Consider the following 22,087-nt stretch of genomic DNA (forward strand, 5'->3'; position numbering starts at 1 on the left):
TTCATTTAAGCACCCTTCAAAGCCAATAAATAACAAATAATTAAACAAAAAGGTTTTCAATGAATTGGTCGAAATTATTAAAAAAATGAAGGTCAAAATTGTTTTTTAAAACCAACTCGGATTTGTTTTAAGAACAATTTAAGGCCAATAAATACAACTTTTTCAAGTAAATAAAAAAAGGATAATTTTGGGCTGGAACAAAATCGACTGTGCAATTAGATGTGTGAAAAGTTACAGAAACAAAGATGCTTTCAGTAAAGTTGGTCAACATTGTTTTTTAAAAACCAATTCTGATTTTTGAGCACACTTGAAAACCAATAATACGATTTTTTTAATGAAAAATAGTAAAAAGATTTTTTTTCAGTGTCCTCTTCCTCTTAAAAATTCATTACTCTGGATTTTATCCAAATTCAACGTTAAGACGATGTCACAATTAATTAAGGTTTTTAGTTGAGATAAAAGTCAATGGCCTGAGCGGGATTCGAACCCATGATCTTCGGCTAGATACGCCGCTGCTCTACCACTTGAGCTGTCGTGACCTCGATCCGTTAATTAAGATAAAACCATTGGATAGTTGGATTATTCTACTTTCAGCCTATGTCAACAATGTTTAGATTTTATTCCATTTTAAGTGTGAAAAATAAGGATGAATTCTTTGGAAGAACCACAAATGTTTTATTTTCGATCTCCGGCTAAAATTTATTCACAGGGAATAGGTTTGTTTCATTGGGTGTTGTTTATTGGATTCAAAGTTACTATAAAGTTTCCTGTAGATCAGTGAAGTCATTTCAAAATAATCACCATTTTTATACTTTTTGAGAGAAATCGAAGGCATTCGGGAGACAAAAATTTTGAGGGAAAAAATTATTTTTTAATTTTCCCAAAAATTTGAATGCAGGGGCTTTTGGGGGGTGCGAAAAACAAGTAAAAACTTTGTTTCTTGCTAAAGGCAATTTTAGACCTTATGGAATTTTTGTTATAAAGTTTTGAAGAGAATAAATTTTTCATGTTAACTATGTTAAACCTAAGCAAAGCATTAGAATAAAAAGTAAATTACTTAAGTTTTCGTCTTAGCTACTTGGCAAGAACTCTTGATACCACCACCAAAAAAAAGTTCAATTAAAACCTGTGATTCCATAGCCTTTTATCGTTAGTAGGAACAAATAACACTTTTTAAATTGATAACAATGTATTCATATATATTTATAATGTTCTCTCAAACTATAACAATTTGTAATGTACTGATAACCGGTACAAGAATTATCTTGCACAAACTTTATTACATATACATAAGCTTATTGGATTTATATTTTTGCTTAATAGGTACACAAATAATACTTTCTTTAAAACTTATCATACAACAGCCACTTAGTTTCAAATATCGTTATATATCAGTTTTTATATTTATTACATGTGCATTTAAAAATATACATGATATATATTTTAACGTTTATATATTTTTCATAAAATAGCTCTACATATTTACTTAATAGAATTTAATTTTACAGTTTTTTTTTTCGTTTTCTGTTTTTTTAAAGCTATATACAGACATCTCACTCTTTAGCTTTGCTAATAAACATTTTCAAGCTAGCTTGTTTAACTTTACACTTAAACTATCATGACTAAAATAACATAAGTTGTGTGTGACAAAAACAATAATTTAACATAATTATATAATTTATATTTGGAATGACAATAATAAAAACATTTTCCTTTCTCCATCAATTAATATACTCTAAAAAAATATCACTCATGTGAAACAAATGATTGGCTTGAGTATGCGAAATGTAGTCACAGCAAATTTTCGTTGATAATTCATAACAATTCAAAAGGAACTTGGCTCTAAAAGTTTCAATTAAATACGTATTTTTGAGCTGATTCAAAGCTACTTAACTACTCTTTGGTCGGCCTTTCCTTTTCTTTTTCTTCAATATTATTTTAAATTTTTATGGAAAGCAATATTTTAGAAAATAAAATTACCCAAAAAAGCAACATTGGATGATATAACATTTGTTGACGACTAGTGTCTTGTCTGATTTTAAAATTATTTTTCACATGATTTTTTCTTTTTATTATAAAATTTCTAAAGGATTTTTCTAAAATAAAGCTTTATTTAATATTTTTCTCTTTAGTACTGAGGCAACAATTTCTAGTCTTTTCGTTCTGCTTTCTAGGAAGGAGTTTTGGGGGAAAAGGGGTAGGAAGACTACTTGAATATATGATGGTAGTTGTTCAAAAGGGCATCGATCACCATGTTCTGCTGTATTAGGTCAAACGCCATGTTCAGAGATTCTTGCTCTGACCAGAGAAGTGTAGGCCCGAACACAGTTGCCAGATTTGCGATGTGCATCATATTGAATTCCTGATATTGTGTCACTCTGTAAGAAAACAAATGGAGATGATTCATAAATGAATGATAAAAATATGCATGAAGAGGTTGAGAAAAAAACAAGATGACATGAATGAACTGCATGAAGGGTACTGGGGGCTGTTTAAAGTAGGACTATCAGGTAAAGAAATGGCACTAGTCGTGTGGGCTTACAAAAAAATATGTCTAACCAAGGTTTTCATTTTGAAATGTTCGACTTATAGATGTAAATATGAGGGCAAACAATAAACAAAAATTGTGGGATTTAAAAAAAAAATCGAGTTATCAAGGAATTTGAGTCATTAAGGTTCGAGTAATCGAGAGTTGACTGTATATACATTTTGATGTTTATGATGATACAAAAGTAAGTTTGTCACTAAATAAAGAAAGAAAACATACCTTAGAAGATGTTGTAGCAGGAACTTGAGTGTATCTCTATTTACTGCTGGAAGGGATTTTGCAAAGTCAACAAACATGCTAAGTTTTTCTTTTGTATTTTGTGTTGCTAAAAGGAAAATATATTAAATGAGTTTGTTAACAATTATAATGCATTTTGTAGATTAAATTAAAACTTTACTGCCTGCTTGGATGACTTTGGGAAATAGTTTAAAAGGGATCAAAGGCTCTTTCAATTCTCTAAAAAATAGTTTAAGAGCTCCGGTGAGGACGTGTACGTCTTCCTCTTTGGCCAATCCAGTGTAGTTGTTTTGGTCAATCTACAAAACAAAATTCAGCCGGTTAAAAAGAAAAGAAAAAAATTAATATTTATAATTAATTAAGGTTTTTAGTTGAGATGAAAAAAAGTTAATGGCACGAGAGGGATTCGAACCCACGACCTTCGGCTTGATACGCTGCTGCTCTGGGGTTGAGATGGGGAGTTGATGTCCGAGTGGATCGAGGTCACGATAGCTCAGGTGGTAGAGCAGCGGCGTATCATGCCGAAGGTCGTGGGTTCGAATCCCTCTTGTGCCATTAACTTTTTTTCATCTCAACTAAAAACCTTAATTAATTGTAAAGTATTAATTGGCCAAGTGGACCACGAAAATAGTGAAATTAATATTTATATTGTATACCTGAAGCCGAATTTTCTGGATTTGGCTGAGATTGCCTGACGCTCGGTATAAACCGACGGCTTTCATGTTCTCCTCGCTGGATTCGATGGCTGCGATGCACTTGACGACAAAAAGTGGCACTTTTCCATGGGGTCCTGTGTTACTGTGACCGCAGGCTTGCTCAAGGTAGCATCCAAAAACAGGCTCATCTGTTAAATGTTTTGAAATATAAAAATAACTATATATACAGAAAAAAATTAAATTAAATTAAAAATAAGAAGTAAAATGACCACTAGCCTTTCCAAATGCCCTTTTTAACCAGAGAATCCATTGTCGGCCTTTTATGGAAAAACTTTTTCAACCTTTCTTTAATCTTGCCCTGCCGTTCAGCCTGGGAACCCAAGTCTTCAGTGCTGTCATCTTTGTTTTTGACTACAAGAAAAAACAAATGAAAAATAACAAATAAAAACATAAAATTAAAATATAATTCATGCAGGATTTTTTTCCGATTACAGCTTAAAATATACATCCATATACGTTTAGTAGTAATAACTGACAGTATTAATTAAAATATAGGGTGAATTTAATTTCTGTACCCCCCTATATTTTTTTATTGTGGTGTTTTTGGGAAAAATACCGAATCCCAAAACACGTAAACTTCATTTTTTTGTTTCTCATGAACCAAAAAAATTTCGATCTAACTCTCTAGGATAACAGGATACAGTTAAAATTTTAACTAATTAAAACAGAAAGGTACATATCATTGTATATTTTTAGAAAGGTTTAACAAAGCAAATGATTTTTAATTTGAAGCAACCATTCTAAGTTATTAGAATTTTTTTTTACAATCTTTGTTTTTCAGATAAACGAAATCTCCAACCACTTCAACTGGTCGATGGTCGAGAAACCGGAAAGGCACTGGGGATGCTGTGAACGCCATCGTGGCGTGGGTAAGTCCCTTTATTAATACTCGTCCCAGATTTAGAGTTTTGTCTGACGTTAGATTAATTAAGATTTTGTTGGGTTGCATAAATTTGAAAGGCGGAATGTGTTAAAATAAATGTTGAAAAATATATTCTTGGGTTTATTAAATTCTCAAATCTAACCTTCCACTACATAAGAATAAGTAGCAAAGTACTGATGCCGACTACTCTCTTATCACTTAGAGAAAAGCAAGCGAATATAGAATGATTGTTCGGCCGCCACCGCTTACAGTACAAAAATTATTTCAATTTGCTTCAATATGACCAAATTTCCACAAAATTGTGGTGCTTTAAAGAGTGAACAGAGTTGTACAACCATCTTCTTCTACAATAAATTTTCCGATCATCCGGATACATGTTTTGGTCAGTGCCAAACGGCTAACTAAATGACTCTACAAAATTAAATTTCAATAAAAACTTTCCAGCTTAATTTAATCACTAAATTTAAACAATATGATGGACATTTACTATAAAACAATAAAAGCAAATAAAAAAATAAAGGAACAATAAAAAAAGTCAAGGTTGCATAACAACATACCCTTACTTTGGTTACAAATGTTTAATAATTAATTAATTAAATACATTAAAAAATTAAATAAAATACCACATGTGAACATCATACGAATTTATGTGTTGTTAAAACCTTTATCAATAAAAGTTTCTTTTATATAGGCGACAATAAAATTCACAACACATGGGGGAATAAACTGGTTACAGATTTCTCCTCCCTCCATGGTCTTATCTTTACTTATCACTGGTACGTTAGCAATTGCTACAGCATTGATTATTCAACGTTTGCTTTCTTTGTAGGTCGTTTTTTGGAGGGGAGTGGGGATGATAATTTGTTTCTTCTTTTAAATAAAAAGTGGGGTGTTTAACATAGTAGAAAAATGTAGTAAATATATATATATAAACTGAACTGACCTGTGTTACTGCTGAGAGTGATAATTGTTATGCCATAAGAAGGTATATAAATTATTTTTTGTTAATTTTCACTTATATAATTACTTACAGTTAACAGATTTTGACCGGCCGATGTTAGAGCCCTTTTTAGATGGTTCTTCTACTGGGTTTTCATTTATGGAGCCGAGTTTGTTGCTGATTTTCTCAGGAATGACTTTTGCCTGTAAAAGGAAAACATGGAGAATTCGAACTATATTAAACGCAGAATCAATTTATAAAATTTTTATTATCATTTTCTGACCGATTAACCTTTTCAGGACTAGTGATGAGCTATCTCATCCTCATGGTTTTTAACTTTTATGAGTTGGACACTCATAACATCTATTGGGCTGAGGTCGTATCCAATGTGTAGCAGACACCTCAGTAGTGACACATTCTTTTTACATCCTCATCATCAACAAACCACTCTTTTCTCACCTTTTATGATCAGGCCTCTCTTTCAAACTTACGTGAAATTACGACACATTCCTTTTTCTGTAAAATCATTCGGCCATAATATCTGTCTCAATGGGAATGTCCTACTTTTTTCTACCTCTCGCCCTGCCCATCCCAACCGTCTTACTCTTTTATATTTCAGATTCAGTCAGTTTCAGTGGCCTCAGTTTTAGTTTTACATCATTTATGTTGACAATAATTTTGAGAGTATATTTTTGTTTTTGTTGTACTTGTCATCTTTATTTTTATTTTATTTTTTTAAACTCTGTACTTGTGTATGTTTGTTCATTTGTGTAGTATCTGAAAATCAGTCCCGAAAAGGTTAATCAAAATATTTTGAACTAAATTAATTTCAGTTAATATATCTCAGCAAAATGTGTCCATAAATCACTTGAGATGAGCAGTATCACCTAAAGTGAACTATGCTGTTATCATAGCAACAAATCAGCACCCCTGCACATTTTCATCATTGATAAACATTTAAAACAATCGAGAATCTATAAAGATGTATTGAATTTGTCATTTACTTTTGACTTATGATTGAATAATTTAAACAAGATCGATTAAAAAACTTACGGTTTCTTGGATTTTTGTTCCCCAGTGTAGCACGCTGTGGATATTTTCACACTGAAGAGCGATTTGAAATCCCGATTGGTTTGAAAGTAGCAAAACGTGCTTTCTGCCCGAAACACTACCACCACTGCAGACCTCAACACCCTGGAGGTCTATTGTCACTTCAGGTGGTGTTTTATGTGAATGAAATGCTTTTAGGTCTTTGTATATAAAAAGATACAATTCTGTCAGAACCACATAGACGGGGTTCCAATTTTTTCTAACACGTTTCCCAGCTTCAGCTATTTTTGTAAAGTGCAGAGGGCCCTCGCTGATGACCGACTGAAAAAGAAAAAGATATTATGAACATCTTACAAAGAAAGTTTTACTTATATACGTACAATTAGACCCTCTGGAAGTCTTGATTTGTTCTTCTGATTTGTGAATTCCTTTTCATCAATCCTGAAAAGTAAATTTTGCATGAGCAATATGTAAAACTGAACAATTTCATGACCTTACTTGCTGGGAACAATGAGAGAAAGTGCTTTGGCAGTTCGTTGCTTCCTAGCAATGACATCAACTTGGCTTTGGCTTATTTTATTGAATTTGGCCAAATCACTGGGTAACGGCTAAGAAAAAAAGACTTTTATGTTTTTATTCGCTAAACTATAGGAAATTTTACTACCTGAGGGCTTACAGGAGGCTGTACTTCTTGGTTTTGGTGGTAGGAAGACTGGGGTGACTGATTTGGCAAAGTCCATGACGATTCTGAACTATTTTCTTTGAAATAGTAAAGTCTACCAGAATGATCACTTGCAGAATGCCACTAGAAAATCAATAAAATTTGTAATTTATTTTTTACAAGTGTAGAATCGAGAGTAACAACTTATTTATATATTTAAGAGCGCTGTTCTTTCTTGGTCAAAATTGGTCTCGTAAGACAAGATTATAATTTTTAGTGCCCTAACCAGATTATTGTGGTTAAAAAAACATCAAACATTGCCAGAGCAGTGCAAAACATTCACCCACACACATAAAACATGTTTTCAGAAATGTAAACAGTTTGAGTAAAATTATAAGTAAATAAGGGACAAGCGTTGTACCGTCTTTGATCTTGCAAGTTTTCGAAGTTTTTTAAACATAAGGCCGTTTTTAAATTTTCATTTAGTTAGGCTAAGACTGCAGTTACAACTTTCAAATCACAAAAAAGGCTTCAAAATATCCTGTATCTTATTGGGTTGTCCGGAAAATAATGCAGGATTTTGGTATTAAACAAAAAAAAAGAAACTAGTTACTTTAAAGCAATGTTCTTTAATCAAAATAATTTCCCATACNTACAAATGAGTAATCCTGTAAACGTAAACAGAATATTTTATATAGATTTTTTTTAATGAAAACTTAAAATCCTGCATTATTTTCCGGACAACCCAATATTTGTTATCTTATCTCAAACAAATGAAAATGAATAAACGTCAAGAAAATGTTTTTAACATTACGCATTTACAATTAATACCTCAATATCTTCATCACCATCGTCATTGTGCTCAATGACATGAAACTCGTAGTCGTCAAATGCTGAATAGTAAAGGCTGATTATCCATGCTTTAACATCACTAGATTCGCTTTGGGTATCATCATCATCAGTAGGATATGTCGTTTCACTGATAAGAGTACTAACATTGTCTTCTGTATCACATTCCCAATTTGAAAGTTCAGTGCCCGGATTGTTTGCCAAGCTTAAACGGCTGCAAGTGGGGTCTAAATCGTCATTTATCATGTTGTGTATGTTGCTGCAGCTTTCTAAAAACTCTTTGTCCAATGCTGGATTTTCAACCAGATCAAGCTGATTCAATATCTCTTCAAAGGTTGCGATGATCAGGTTCCAGAAGATATCCGAATCTGACTGACTTTTCTGATTTACAACAGGCAATGCGTCAGGACCTGAGATGTAAAAGTGTTCAAATGTGGTGTCGTCAAAAATTGCAAGACGACATTCGAGCGTGAGCTGTCCGACAAATTTCATAGCATCTTCGCACAGAGCGGTGAAGAAGCTTTTTCTGTCGACCAGGCCGCACCTGTAAACAGGATTGGATTCCCACATTTCATCACTGTGTGACTCAGATGGAAACTGTGGGGTCATCCGGACCCCACTACTTTTTCTCTCATTCTGTCCTTTTTTTTTTTTATCAATTAAAGCCCTTACTTAGAACACCCACAGGGGTCAATTGGAATGTCATATCTAGACATCTAAAGGCATGTGTTCTTCATTAAATAAGTTGATAAATGCTCAGTTGTAAAAAAAATGTCAAGGCACATCCTTGTAATACAACTTTTCCAACTTAAAAATATTTAAAAAAATTCCATATTTAAAAAAAAAATCATAAAATGAATTCTTTAGTTTATTTAATTAAGAAAAAAGTATAGAAATAAACAATTATATACTAAATTATCTAATAGAAGTCCATTTAGTGTATTGCTTAATAGAGTGAGTCATCACTTCCTGTTAATTTGCATTTTTTAAAGAATGTCAAGTTCAATCTTCTGTATTAATTTATTTACATTCTGTTAACCTAATAATTTTTGCATTACACATGCACACATGATGTACCAGCTCGGACAATATTTATTTAAAGATAATAACAGCTTTTATTAATTTCAGGAGAATTAAGTTCTTAAAATTCAGTGGAAGAACTTTTATTTTATTGGAATTTTAACTGGTTTTTTCCATTTTGTTAAATATGAAATTGTAAATTGCTGCCTATATAAAATTTAAGCTAGTAAAAGTAGAGTTCAACAATGTGAGGGAAATGTACATGTTTCTTGTTTTAGGATAATTTAAAAAAATGTAATAAAAGTACACCAAAATTTTAATAAGGTTATAACAATTGCAAAAAGAAGAAAAAAAAAAGGTAGATTCTCAATTCACACACTAATTTATGGACAAGCTCTAATAGCAGTCACCTATTGGCTCTGAACCCTATTACAGCATAGGAAATTGCCACAAACATAATCATCAGACAATGGGTTAAGAATATAAAAAAATTAAATTAATCCATATTTTATTAGTGGTCATAATTGACCGTATTGCAATAAAATACCCTTGTTGTGGGTACAAGGGTATAAAAGGCAGAGGAATAAGGCTGATAAATTAACCCAAAAATTTCCAATTATTAATTATTCTTTTTATCTAAAGTTTATGGTTGGGTTGAAAAATTAGTGTCATGAGTGGGATTCAAACCCCATGACCTTCAGGTCTGAACCCCATGACAGCATAGGAAAATCATCAGACAGGGTTCGGAATATAAAAAATATACTCAGTTCAATGGTGGTATGGTATTTCAGGCCAGAGGAATGCATAAAAGTTCACCAAAAACCATCGAACTACTAAACCTAGCATGTAATGACAGTAGTCCTACTGCTAACTAGACACTGGAGCCAAAACAGTGGAACATTTCCTCTGTTGGTACAAGGCCTATGTAGACTAAGATTCCTTCTCCTTTGTTAGATAAAACCAAGGCCTGAAGTATTCACACGGGAGCACTTGACAATGCTTTAGAATCTGGTCAATTGCTTTATGCTTAACAAAAAGCTACTACACAATCATTGTCGACATTGATGCATGAAAGACTATGCTTCATATCTGGGCTTTGTGCCAAAAGCAGATCTGTAGATTAAATGATATGGATAAAGGAGGACAAGACACTAAAATTGGTCATGGTGACCAAGGTCATAAAGAAGCCGACTATTTCTAACCTTAAATCTTATGGAAGATTAACGTCGAGCTTATTTCAAAAGCCCTTTTAAATATTTTATTTGTTATTATTATTGTTATTATTGAAATTAGATTTATCGTTTGTAGCCTGGGGTAAGATTTAAACCAAGTTAAACTATGCAGCTATAGATTAGGTTATTGTGGCAAGTCATAATATATAAAAATAAACACACTCTTTCTTTCTTATGTTTAAATCTCATTGCAAAGATTGCTGAAGTACCAGTATCAATGGAATCACACCATTCCAACTAATAAATACATTCACTAGTGCACAAGAATTTCCTTCAAAGCATAACAGACGACCTTGTACCTTGATGCTACAGCCTAATCATTTTCAATATGGATGTGTGTAACATTATTTTTCGTAAGTGAGATCTGTGTCAATGCCGTATGGCTTATTTTGAGCCTTAATCAGACTCTTGAGCATTATTTGACCAAACAATATTATTATCTTATATATAAAATTATTATTAGTGATGTTGGGTGTGTGTATATGAATAGGAGTAAATAAAAATAGAATAATTATTTAGACCATGAACAGCTCTCAAGCTATGCGTAGTAATTAAACATTTCCTGTCCTAGATGCATAAAAAAGTAAAACAAGTGTCAACTTGTTTAGTCGCTCAAAAGATGACAGCAGTTGGATTAAATCCAATTAGCGCTGTTTTCATACATAAAAAATTATGTTAATCAAAGCTTTCTTACCTTTTCACCAGTCGATGAATGAATGTAAGATGTTTGTTGCGTTTCCGTGTCGACATATGTGCTCCAGCCTGTCGGAGGAATCGGAGGCGATGTCATTGTGGGCATCTCTTCGGAAGAATCATCCTTCTCACTGTTTCGCCGGCATGGGCTACGCAGCTGCATCTCCCTGGCTACTTCCAAACAGTTGGCATAGATGACTTCATTTTGAGCCTGCAAGTTGTACGATGTAGTACTCCACTTGGGGCAGAACAAAGCAAACACATGCAACGGCATTAACACAGGCACAAAAACAGCAATACAAATTATAAAGAATACAATAACATTAGCCTCTCCAAAATTACACCACTCTTATCTCTACGACAAATACAAATAAAAAGTTAATTCAGTCAGTTATGTAAGCAACTTCATCAATTAGACCCTCAAAATAGACCAATAAATCTACCAGGACATTCACAATGTTAATAATTTAATAAATTCATCAAGGAAAAATCTTATGAGTGCTTATTTTTCCAACACCTTCAAAGCTACTTTAAAATGTTAGGGCATCTCCAAATGATTTTAAATGTAATAGAGATCTTCAATATGATTATCCACCTTCGTAGCAATTTATGACCAGAACACCAAGTATGTTTTTTAATATTTCATTTTTACCCCATTTTGGTATTATGTTTACAGCTTATAAAATAAAACAATGGCAATTAGAGATGGACAACTTTGATCAAAATTATTCTATTATGACAACAGAGAACATGTATAATAGTATTTATTAACTGATAACAGCAAATAAGTCATTAATAAGGTATATTATTTTGATTTTCCTTTTATGCAGGACAGTATTACAGTTTACGCCTTTTCTTCTCCTAGGGGTAAAATTGAATCAAAACTGATTGTCATGCAAATTTGTATGATTGCTGGCAATTGAGTAATTGGTATTCTCTTTTGATGAAATATTCATTCCTAGGGGGAATATTAGAATAGAGAAATCTTGAATGGTGATTTAAAAACTTGTTCTAATTATAGTGCAACGATTCTCAATATATTTCATTTCATAGTTTTATTGGTGTGATAACTGATAAATTTGTTAAAACGAAGAAAAATTATAAAACAATAATTATAAAAAAGGTAAAATGTTTTTATGGTTTTTGAATGTTAAGAAAGCCACAAATAGACATATATAGAACTACTATCTAATCTCTGTGTAAACAAAATAAAAAATGATTCAGATCACAAACTGATATGTAAAATGAAAGATGTTAATTTTTCACTTACTACTGGTTGAAATCGTCTAGGTTTTGCAACAGGTGGTATCTTAGGTTTGTCGATACTCTCTGAGCTTGAAGCACCGAGTGTATCGACTGAAGCATGACCACCGATGCTACTCCCAACTGAATCCGAGCTGTCTTTTAGATTGTTGTTTTCATACGAGGAGTTGAAGCTTTTTGCCATGTTCCTCTCAAGTTTTTCTGCGAGTGACCTGATGTTGTTGCTGATGTGTCTATTCGTTGGAACAACATTGTTTTCAAGATCAGGAAGTTGCTCGACACTCTTGGTGTGGTTTATATCTGGTGGGGAGGGTTCACTATCACAGGTGAGGTCAGGTGTCGAACCAGAAAATGATCTCGACGGCATTTTCCTTTCATAACGTGTCTTGAAGCTCCCCGAGTACTTGAGCCTATCTTGTTTCGGCTTAAATGTTATCTCTTTTGCCAGATCGGCTAAAGACGGGGACATGTTATCATCTAGAATATTCGCTTCGGCCAGAGTATCCTTTTTTTTCGACAACTCCGAACTGCTCGAAAAAGGGATTCTACCGTATCTCTCCGATACCCTATCAGTCGGTATTTCATCGCAGTTAAGCATCACTTTTGTTTTGATTGGCTTCTGATCAGGTGACTTTATATTGACACTAACTGTAAAATTTCTTGGTGGGGATGCTGAAGAGATGTTATTCCTTTTCTTGACTGCTCCATCTTTTTCCCCGAGAACTTTGACATAAGTCGAAGGCACATAAAAAGGCCTCCCGATACTCCTTATCACTTGCCACCAATCCTTGTTTGTCTTTTTTAATAAAAGAAGCTTTTCTCCTTCTTTGATAACCACTTTCTGACCATCTTTTGGTGAATACTCAAAATCATATAAAACTTCAACATTCGTATCAACTTCCATACTGTGTACTCAAAATTCTATTTGATTACAAACGCCTTCAACCTTCTCCTCTGATAATCTCTCATTTCAGAAGTCTTCATTTTCTAGTTTCTTTTACAAACTTGGTTTACCTTAGGATGTGGAATTTTATTTCTGAGTTCTTCAACTGAAACATAAAAATAAATCAAAGGTTAGATGAAAATTGTGCGCTTGGGAGAATTATTACAAAATTAAATCTCACATCCTTGCACAACACTGGGCACAAAGACAATTATAACTCTCAACTGTCAAGGAAAGTCTATTTCTCAACAAACTGCTGAAATGCTAATTCAATACTGAAAGTAATATTGCCATTAACAATATAATCACTATAAAATATATAAGCCCGCGTAAAACTGACAGTTAAGTTCATTACTACATCATGTTTTCATCATTCCACTAAACAATAAATTGCATTTGATATTGAAAACTTTATAAATAACCACTCATATATTATTGGCCGTCTCTCTTATCCAACATTTCTTGATTTGCAATAATTTGTCATGATAAGATGGAAGATAAGATGAGCCACATAATGACTCATAGAGGTCACAAAATCAAACAAAAATATTGCCATTGCAAGGTTTAATTGTGTTAATTAAATTTAACTTTTATACTTAATTTAAATGAACCTCACTGAATAGCAATTGTGACAAATGACATTTCAATCTGTATATGTGAATTAATACAAAAGTTGTAATATATAACTTTTAAATGCATGGATTTAAACAATTCTAACCACAACTATAAAAGTTGGAAGTACAGAGAGATGATCCAATAAAAGATAATGAATTGACTGTGATGTCAAGTACTTTACAAAATTAATAATTATGATGATACAATTTATAATTTAATCATAGATCTAATATTAAGGGGTATAATTAACTTGATACATATCCATTTAAATATACTTTGCTCATTAAATATACATTGAAATCAACAATATACAACTTAAATAATTGAAAATTCATGCAGTACATTAAAGGTATTTAGATAAAATCATTTAAATAATTAGAACGATTGAACTGTTTGAAAATGTTCTCACAAAAATAATGTTTTTTTAAAGCTCAATTTTTCACAATGCTTTAATGAAAATATAATTAAATATAATTAAAGGTCTGGGTAGTGGTCAAAAATGGTCAACAACAATGCTCTTAATAAATTTAATTATCAATCTGTTAATTAGCAATTTAAACATACCTGCCTTTTAAATTTTAATTGAAACCTAGTACATTTCAACTTAGGGATGTGAAAATTGATAAAATCTTTTTTTAAAAGGTGATATAAACATCGGTGAGAAATATTATAAAGTATTTAATAATATCAATATCCTTGAGAAATTATAAGACAAAGTATTGATCAAGGGCCTTAAATATTAAACAGAAATTGTTTAATTCATTTATCAGATGGACATCGATTTAAACAAATCTAATCCTTTCCTTGTAAGCAATGATATAAATTGACAATGTCAAGATGGAAGAAATACACATTAAAAATGATAAGAAAGCTATTTATGAATGTTCTCAAAATGCTGGATCAATAAGGTCAATCTTGTCAGAAAGTACTATGACCCAGGGATCATGATGCCATACTCTTTGCTCCATTGTCACATTAAACAATAATATTAAGAGGATCAAATTTATTAAATTAATACAATTTAAACGAATCAAATACTTTTAAATAACAATTGAAAAAAATTTGAAAACTTGAATATGCAAAGTTACATCAAATTGCATCAACGTTACAGATAATATAAAGAGGTGAAATGATTAGAACCACAAAATACAAAATATTACAAAAATAAGAGTTCACTGAATGCATACATTTAAAAAAACAACACTATTATGAAAATTAAAAAGACAAAGTATTTTTGATAGAAATGATGAAGGTGGGGTATGTAGATTCACTTTTGGTAAATGATGGTTTTAAATCTGTGAGTAGAACCATCATTTACCAAAAATATTGTTGAGGTCAAGATTCCTGAGAAATTACAAGACAATGGGGTTGTTTATGATGTCACGTACTTTGTGTTTGAAGAAAACTTCTTTTAGGTCCAGCACTGTTCAATGTTGTTAACAGAAGATTTCTTCAAATAGATTCTCTATTATGGAGTTCCATAGCTTGGATTGTACTACTTTAGACAAAATATAGTCACGTACTTTGTCAGATTTGTAATAAAAATTCTTGGATTGGAACAGGCCATGTTAAAAAATAATTTTATCAGGTTCAAATTTATTTTAATCATACGACAAAAATTCAAAAAATAAAGTATTAGCTTCCTATGAAATTACAAGAGAAGGGATTTTTTAACAATGGCATAGGCTTTATCAGATTTGTAATAAGAGTTCTTGGTGTGGAACATGGTCGTGTTAAAAAATAATGTTATTTTTAAGAGGTTTAAATTTATTTTAATCAGAGAAAAATTAAAGAAAAGTATTTATTGAGATTATTCAGAAATCGTGAGATGCGGTCTGGTGTGACGTAGGTTTCAGAAAAACATTTTCTTTATCGTGCTAACGTTTCCATCTTATTGAGATCATCTTCAGGGCCTGGGATTTACAAACATTGTTTAAATTTAACAAATACATGTAGGATGTGGAAAAAAGTGAATTTATACAATGCCGTATGTATTTATTGAGGCCGATCTTCCTTTGAAATTATTAGACAAGGGCTTAGTTGCAATCCTACATACTTTATTAGACTTGTAATAATAGTTCTTGGTTTGGAACATGGTCATATTAAAAATAATGTTATGATTTAGAGGTTTAAATTTATTTTTATCAGATGGAAATTTAAAAAAAAATTATTGAAGCCGATGTTCCTGTGAACTTCTTTGATGAGGGATTGATTGCAATCCCACATACTTTGTCAGATTTGTTAGTAGACCGGTTTTGTGAAATATGATCTGGTTACCACATCTTCCAATTTAAATGATTTAATGTGGTTTGCTGTCTTATTCTGTCTTCTACTGATTTCAGGTTTGAGGTTTTCTACCTTATCATCTACTAGAAAAATCTCTGCATTTCTTTATATAAAAGTTTTTCACTTTGCTGAGAACTTATTGTTCCACAGCATGCCGAGCGGGTAGCAGGTCCCTACCCAGAATAGGTTGCATCTGTGGCCAGCAAACTGGAATTTATCCCCTGAGCAGCCCCGGCAAATGGCAGATGATTACCTATATTCCAATCTCGATATTTTATTATATTTCTATTATATTTGTTGTATTGTGTTTATTTAGAGTGCTGAGTATTGAAACTCCTGTCCCGTCGCTATTCCAAAATTACAGCACAGAAAGTAAAGAAAAGTTATGGCACTGATATAAACAGTGGAATTCCATGTTAAATAAATACCATCCCTCTATTTGGTTCTCTCCAGAAAATTATAAATTTGGAGAAATTTCAGAGTATACAGTCTAGTATAAGGTCCAGTTAAAGAGAAGTGCATCTGGATAGAGTGCGGTTAACTGGTTTCTTATACCAAAAGCTCGATACAAGTGTCAAGTGTTCAGATTGGAGGGTGAAAAACTGGGGGAGAGTTGAAATGAAGAAATATGGCTTTTTACACTTGGATTTTACACTTCACTTCATTAATGACAAGAGGTATAAAGCCTATGCTCTTTATATAATGAGCGACAAAAAGAAAATAGTGAGCATTTTTTGGCAAAATTTACCTACTTGTCAGAGATTCACACTTCCTAATACATTAATTTCAGAAAACAATCAAATCACTCGTCATACTTAAATTATTGTTGGCTGAAGTGATTTTAATTTTTATGTTATTATTATTATTTTTTGTCTTACTTTATTGTATTATAATAATGTATTATCATAAGTTCTTCATTAAACTATTGCTATTACTATTATTGTATGATAATACTATATATGTAAAACTTTTTCGTTTAGATGCTAATAATAAACCTTGAAACCAAAATATAATGTGAACTTACTTCATGTAAATTAATCTGAAAGCTAATAATAGATGATAAATATTTATTATTATTTAAATAAAAAAGTCCTTTCTGTATTCATATCATGTAGAAATTTAGTTGATTTTGCCTTGAAAATAATTTAAGACCAGCTTTTTGTGTAGATCTAAACCCAGGCTTTGCCCATGATGTTATGTACTTCATCCTCTCAAAAGTTGAAATACATTTTTTTTACAATGGATACCAGGGACTGGAGCAGTTCCCCCTGAGCACCGCAGCTGAGCTGTACAGCTTATTGTACTTTATCCCTGGCTCCATATATATGGAGGGAGACTCGCAACACAAGTGTGAACTTGAGCCCCCGTTGTACCGGTGTTCTTCCATGGAAGAAACTCATTTTTGAAGGGGGTTGGGACCAAATTCAGGGTCGCTGAGATCCGATCCCGCCCCTTCTATTGATGAGTACTGTCTCAATTTCTTTTAATTGCGGCCACCAGTCCCCTTAGGCGTCAGAAAAAGTCCAGAGGCGACGGTGGGGATCGAACCCATGACCGTGGGATCAACTAGCCGAGCGTCTAACGCCTTAACCACTCGGCTACCGTGGCCCCCTTGAAATACTTATTACTTTGTCGTGAAATCTTTATTTCAACTACCTAAAATATGCAATGAAATTTCCCCAGTACATTAATCTCACATCTAATAATAAAAGATAATTAAAATTATTTGGCCATTGAACAGTTGAGATATATTACAAAAAATTCCCATTCAGTATTCCTATCATTTTGAACATGCTATCTCATGAGATTTATTTAAGATTCTACCATGAAAATTCCTAATTTAAGCATTTATTTAGGCCCAGATTTTTATTATTCTAAAACTACGATGTCATGCACATTGTCCCATTCAAAAATAAATAGGTTCAATTTTATTTTAATAATGTGCAAGTTCAATTTAACAAAGTTTTAAATTCAACTGAAATCTACCATCTTTTAACTAGAATACTTGATGTTCTTTCAAGTAGATTAATCTCAAAACCAATAATAAAGATAGCTTAAATTATTAGAATCCTTGTTGGTTGAGAAATAATATAAATAACAATAAAAAAAAGCAAAGTCCAGTCTGTATTTACATATTTAATTTTGGATGTCTCATGGCATTTATTCTAGATTCTTCTATAAAAATTAAAGTCATACCAGATTTGAAAGAAGAATCACCAGTTTGGAAGGTCACATTAAACATTAATTTTACCATTAGGAGGTTTACATTTATCAATATAATACAACTAACTGTTTTAAACTCTGACTGAAAGCTGGAATTGTTAAGTTGTAAAGTAAATTAATCTCACAATAGAAATTATCTACAATATAATTAATATCAGCCTTCAACATAATAATATATGCCTGATATAGAATAAACTCGCCTTGGTTCATCTCGTTCGCTGATAACTCATAATTTCATTATTTGAAAACACAAGTATTAATGATGTAATATAATTTTATACTAATAATTATATGTTCAAAGACATGATGACTGAGTGTTGAGTGTTTTTTCCAAACTGGCTTAATCCGTGATTTTTAATATAAAATTGATTTTAAAGGTCAATGATAAAGCAAGTGGATTATGCATTGACAAAGTGCTCATCAGTATAAGGTAAAAAAAACAAAAGTGACATTATTTGTTGCAAGGAGTTGTAAGAATTGGAAGCCAGAGGTTCGTTTACAAAATAAACTTCATTTTATATTAATTTGGACTTTGTTGTATAATGAAATTTAGTTGAAATTGTACAGATAAAATTCAACACTTTAAGCATTCTTTGAGGTCTTTGAGAGTGAAATTATAAGATGAGGGATCGATCACGATCTCAAATACTTCATCACACATGTAAAGAAAATGCCTGGTTTGAACAAACGACGTATTAAATACACGAATACATCCAATAAATCCAAACAAAGCTCAAACAAATTAAAAATTCTCATGTTCCTACTCAAATAGTGAAGTCATTTGACGACTAGTACCCATTAAGTTCTTTTGCAAAACAAAACCTGTAATATATTTTTTCCACGATATATCAGGTCACAAAGAAAGTCCAAAAAAAAGTAATTATAAACAAATCCCATTCTATTTGGACTTAGTTGTATCATGACAATTAGTCAAAACCATATGGAAAAAAATAAACAATTTAAGCATTACTGAGGCCAACTGTCCTGTACAATTAAATGATGCTGATTATGATGCAAGTACTTTTGTCAGATTTGTAATAAGAATTCTTGCTTCGGGCAAAGGACATGCTAATATTGCCACAAATAGATCCAAATTTTAAATTATAATGTTTCTACTGGTATAGTGGAGTCATTTGATGAATATTAATGTTGGACATAGTCAAAAGGATTTCAGCCCATAAGTTCCTTTACAAAACAAATACAATACCACAGTTTTTCAGGACGTATCAGATCATAAACAAATTCCATTCTACATTAATTTTGACCTAGTTGTATCATGATGATTTGAAAACCAAAAGCGTTATATATTATATAGAATGTAAGAAATGATGTATGTGTTAAAACAAAGCTAACAGTTCTAAACTGAAATTAAGAATTCTAATGATCCTACTCAAATAGTGAAATCTTTTCACAATATTAATGTTGCGTAGAGCAAAAGCATTTAAACCCAGTTGTTTTACAAAACAAATTCTGTAATGTAGTTTTTCCAGGATAGGTCACAATTAGAAAATTTCTAAAACAGTAATCATAAACAAATTGTTCTACATTAATTTTGACTTAGTTGTATCATTACAATTAGCCAAAATCATATGGAAAAGATTCAACAATTGAAGAGCATTATTAAGGTCCACCTTCCAGTACAATTATATATGAGGGTACTGATTATGATGTCAAGTACTTTTTTCTGATTTGTAATAAGAATTCTTGCTTCAGATGAAGAACATGTTAAATAATAATATTGCCGCAAATAGAATTTTAAAATTAAGATGTTTCTACAGGAATAGAGAACTCATTGATGACAATAATGTTGTATTAATCAAAAGAATTTGAGCCCAGAAGTTCCTTTACAAAACAAATTCCATAACGCAGTTTTGCCAGGATAAATCAGGTCACAAAGACAATCAGAAAGAAAATAATCATAAACAAATTCCATTTTACATGAATTTTGACTTAGTTTATATCATTACATTAGTCAAAATCATATGATAAAAATTCAACAATTTTTGTAAGACGAGGGACTGATTACGATGTCAAGTACTTTTATCAGACTTGTAATAAGGATTCTCGCTTTGGATGAAGGATATGTTTAATAGTAATCGAAGTCACGATAACTCAAGTGGTTAGAGCAGTGGCGTATTGGGCCAGAGGTCATGGGTTCGTAACCTGCTCGTGACACCAACTTTTCCAACTCAACCAAGACCTTACATAAAAAGAATAATTACTTGAAATAAGTGAATTGGATAATTCACCATGAATTAAATAAATAATATTGCCACAAATAGATCCAATTTTAAAATTATGATATTTCTACGGGAATAGTGGAGCCAACTGATGACAAGTAATATTGGACGTAGTCAAAAGAATTTGTGCCCAGAAGTTCCTTTACAAAACAAATGCCATATCAGTTTTTCCAGGCTATATCAGGCCACATAGAAAATCCCCCTCCCCCCCAAAAAAACCCCAGTAATTATACACAAATTCAATTCTATATTAATTTTGACCTTGTTGTATCATGACAATTAGTCAAAATTCAATCATTTAAGCATCCATTGAGGTCAAACTTCCTGTGAAACTATAAGACGAGTGATAAATTACAATGCCATGTACGTTGTCATATTTAAATATTTTAGGATAATTTATTAATGCAAAAAATTAAATGGATTACACTTTTATGTGTAATTTAAGAAAGACGGTTAAAAATTTTGATTGTATCTATGATGGAAGACTTCCTTACACAATGATTGCTGGTAAATTTAAAAATGAAGATTGTCAAGTGTTTTTATTATTATTATTTATGTTTTATTTTTTAGATTTTATTAAGGTACAAGAAATAATTAACTCGTGAAATTTCATGTCTGGATAAAAAATTCTAAAACTGCAGATGGAAATGGCGATACGAAAATTTTTGTCGTAAAGTGTTAAACCACCTGTTAACGAAGTATTTCATAACAACGATTAGTCACACCTAATACGAAGTACAACAACGACGAACCGAACCCGTAATTTCCGGGTTAAAAAACGTGACCGAAATAGAAGAAATTGAGACAAACACTTAGAAATTATCATAAACCGAAACAAAACGAGTTGGCAAGCGGGGCTATTTTATGTTGAAAAAGAAAGGGCAGAATGAAGATAACTCACCATATTATCGCCGAGTAGGTAGACAAGCATATATGGAAAGGCGACTAATTATACAAATACTCGTTCAGTCTTCTGCTTCAGCTAAGTCTTGCAACTCAAGGCTCGGTCAAAACTTTGAAATGTTTCCCCATTAAAACTAAAGGAGACCACCCTTTTTCTATTAGCTCTCCTTGTAACCTTAACATGTATCATGTAAACATAGTCACAGCCACACCGACACTCGACTTTAATTACATAACAGACCGATTAATGAGCATAATTTTTCAATTTCATCCGGTGAGAAGAGAAAAAATGAAAAGTGCCTCGAAACGTTTTCTTTTCTCGATGGAAATATAAAAACAGGCAGGTCGTTATTTCAACTCGCACCTGTGTCGAAAGTACGAAACACGGTAGCTAAGGATTTTCAGTTTCTCGGTTCCGTTGGCAGCACTGATACTGGTTTCAGGTACAGACAGTAGATGTCAGGAAAATGGACTCGAATTATTAACAAGCCAAAGAATTATTTTTATTCTTTCATTATTACTACAAACAGAATATCAGAAGACAAAAACAAGGTAAACACATTATAACAATATATAATATATCGTTAAATAAATATAAGAAAACACAAATATAAATTTAACGAAAAAATGTATCTATAGGTACTTAAATTTGTATCATAAACTGCTCAAAAATGGCTGCAGATATTGCCAATTTTGTAATATTTACTTTCCTTAGTATTTTTATTTTATTTTGATTATAAATTGTATTAAAATTTATTAGAAATTATTATATTTTTTACTGAAGG

General features: G+C 31.8%; 1 protein-coding gene across 4 annotated transcripts; it reads right to left on the reverse strand.

The window, feature by feature from the left end:
• Positions 1–1,170: 1,170 nt before the first annotated feature.
• LOC106662251 (rho GTPase-activating protein 9-like) lies at positions 1,171–21,598 on the reverse strand. 4 transcript variants are annotated; one of them, XM_014386180.2, is made up of 13 exons: positions 21,301–21,598; positions 12,100–13,141; positions 10,831–11,040; positions 7,039–7,179; positions 6,873–6,982; positions 6,755–6,815; positions 6,378–6,695; positions 5,416–5,527; positions 3,718–3,852; positions 3,442–3,629; positions 2,946–3,084; positions 2,768–2,873; positions 1,171–2,378 (listed from the first exon to the last, which is right to left on the reverse strand). In XM_014386180.2, the coding sequence occupies exons 2-13, from the start codon at positions 12,994–12,996 to the stop codon at positions 2,207–2,209; spliced, it is 2,589 nt and encodes an 862-aa protein (XP_014241666.1). In that variant the 5' UTR covers positions 12,997–13,141; positions 21,301–21,598; the 3' UTR covers positions 1,171–2,206. The 4 variants fall into 4 exon arrangements, with proteins under 4 accessions (XP_014241666.1, XP_014241664.1, XP_024083313.1 ...); XM_014386178.2 differs by having other exon boundaries at positions 10,831–11,067; XM_024227545.1 differs by lacking the exon at positions 21,301–21,598 and adding an exon at positions 18,133–18,155 and having other exon boundaries at positions 10,831–11,067.
• Positions 21,599–22,087: the final 489 nt, after the last annotated feature.

Source organism: Cimex lectularius, unplaced genomic scaffold, assembly GCF_000648675.2.
Source record: "Cimex lectularius strain Harlan isolate CLEC.00 unplaced genomic scaffold, Clec_2.1 scaffold106, whole genome shotgun sequence".
NCBI classification, from domain to species: domain Eukaryota; kingdom Metazoa; phylum Arthropoda; class Insecta; order Hemiptera; family Cimicidae; genus Cimex; species Cimex lectularius.